This window comes from Orycteropus afer, unplaced genomic scaffold, assembly GCF_000298275.1.
Source record: "Orycteropus afer afer isolate SDZICR_OR568_19922 unplaced genomic scaffold, OryAfe1.0 scaffold00026, whole genome shotgun sequence".
Taxonomy (NCBI): domain Eukaryota; kingdom Metazoa; phylum Chordata; class Mammalia; order Tubulidentata; family Orycteropodidae; genus Orycteropus; species Orycteropus afer.
Window position 1 is genome coordinate 18,166,755 of NW_006921613.1, and position 1,463 is coordinate 18,168,217.

Sequence of the window (1,463 nt, forward strand, 5' to 3'; positions counted from 1 at the left end):
CTGAAGACGAGTCTGCAGCAGCCTCAATGGCTCAAGAGACCCCCTGGCAGCTGGCACGGAGCCTATGAACGAGGAGAGGAAAGGTGCAGAGCTGAGCTGCCTCCTAACAAATTACCTCCCAGGAGCTCCATTTATCTTCTCCCCCATCTTCAAAGGATGATTTTTAATCTCTGAACTTCCTCTTGCATTGTTAGTAGCCAGCATCTGGCTTCCCTTGCCTCAGTTCTCAAAAGAGCTGGGTCCCTGCCCTGGCCCCCCAGTCTGTCCAGCCTGCTTTTCAGTGCTACATTAGTCCAGATGGCCCCTTCCCGTGTTACTGAGCTCTAGAGCGGTGGCTCTGTAACACAGCACTGCTCAGCTGACTGAGGCAGAGGCCCAAATGTCCTCTCCTATGAGGGGAAGGAAGAAGGAAAAAGAAAACAAAAACAAAGCATTTTGCAAAAATTGAAGGACAAAAGATTCTGAATCCATTTTCTAGTTTGTGCAGCTGGGTTGTTGTTTTTTTTTTAACCCTTTTTCTGTTCTAGTATTTTCTAACACCCTATCCCACAGTCAAACTTAACTCTAGAGGCATATTTGAAGAGTTGGCCAACGGTTGCTTGCATTCTCTGTAGGCCAAGGCAAGCCAGAGTACACAGGCCTCAGCTCTGCTGGCTGTACCTGATCCTGGGCCTTCAACAGCTGACTGCCATGAGGTCCCAGAGATGAAATAAAGGTGGGGAATTCAAAGGGTGAACTGAGCTTCATTCACCCTGGATGGCCAGGAGCTCAGACCCCTTGTTCTGCAGTGGCGGCCAGCTGTGACCAAATACTGATTGGGCTTTGCGGGCAAGGCTGGGCTGAGTGCTGTCTGTCTCATCAGCCACAGCATGCTGCCTCAGATCTTACATCAGGGTACAGAAAGTAACAAGGAACTGCAACAGCATCTTCTCCGAAGTGTCCTGGGCCTGCATCTCAGAAGGAGCATCTTGATGGCAAGATGCTAACTACTGAGAAAGGAAGCCAGTCTGGCTATAACCAGTGGCTGCTGTTTGATAAAGGAGTTCAGGAGCTGAGGGGGGAAGCCTGGAGCACCAAGTTCCACCTGGAATAAAGCAGAAGAGGAGGGTCAAAGCTACACATCTACTCAGAAAACATGCCTGCCAAGGTACCCTTTAGCCATAGGGAGGCCTGCCAGCTGTTTAGACTGAAGTGGGACCTCCCAGTGGCAGAGGTCAAGTCAAGTCGAGATGGGAGTAGAGAGACACAAAATGGGTCATCTCCCTCTGTTCTGCTGAAGCTCTGCTTTTAACTTTTTTTTTCTTTTGATTTGGGTGAAGATTTACAGAGTAAATTCACTTTTCATACAGCAGTTCACATATACTTTGTCTCACGTCATTGACCAAAATTTACAATGCAACAGCTCCCCTCCCACTTCCTCCCCATAGTTACCTCTTCCCAGTGTCCATCCCTCCATCCATCCC

The 1,463-nt window shown here is 49.1% G+C and overlaps 1 protein-coding gene across 1 annotated transcript in view; it reads right to left on the reverse strand.

Annotated features, from left to right (window-relative positions):
- Positions 1–982: 982 nt before the first annotated feature.
- Positions 983–1,463, reverse strand: part of STARD9 (StAR related lipid transfer domain containing 9) — a 177,241-nt gene continuing 176,760 nt past the window's right edge. Inside the window, exon 33 of the mRNA XM_007935325.1 lies at positions 983–1,084. Coding sequence (XP_007933516.1) covers positions 983–1,084 — 102 coding nt within the window. The remainder of the gene's footprint in view (positions 1,085–1,463) is intronic.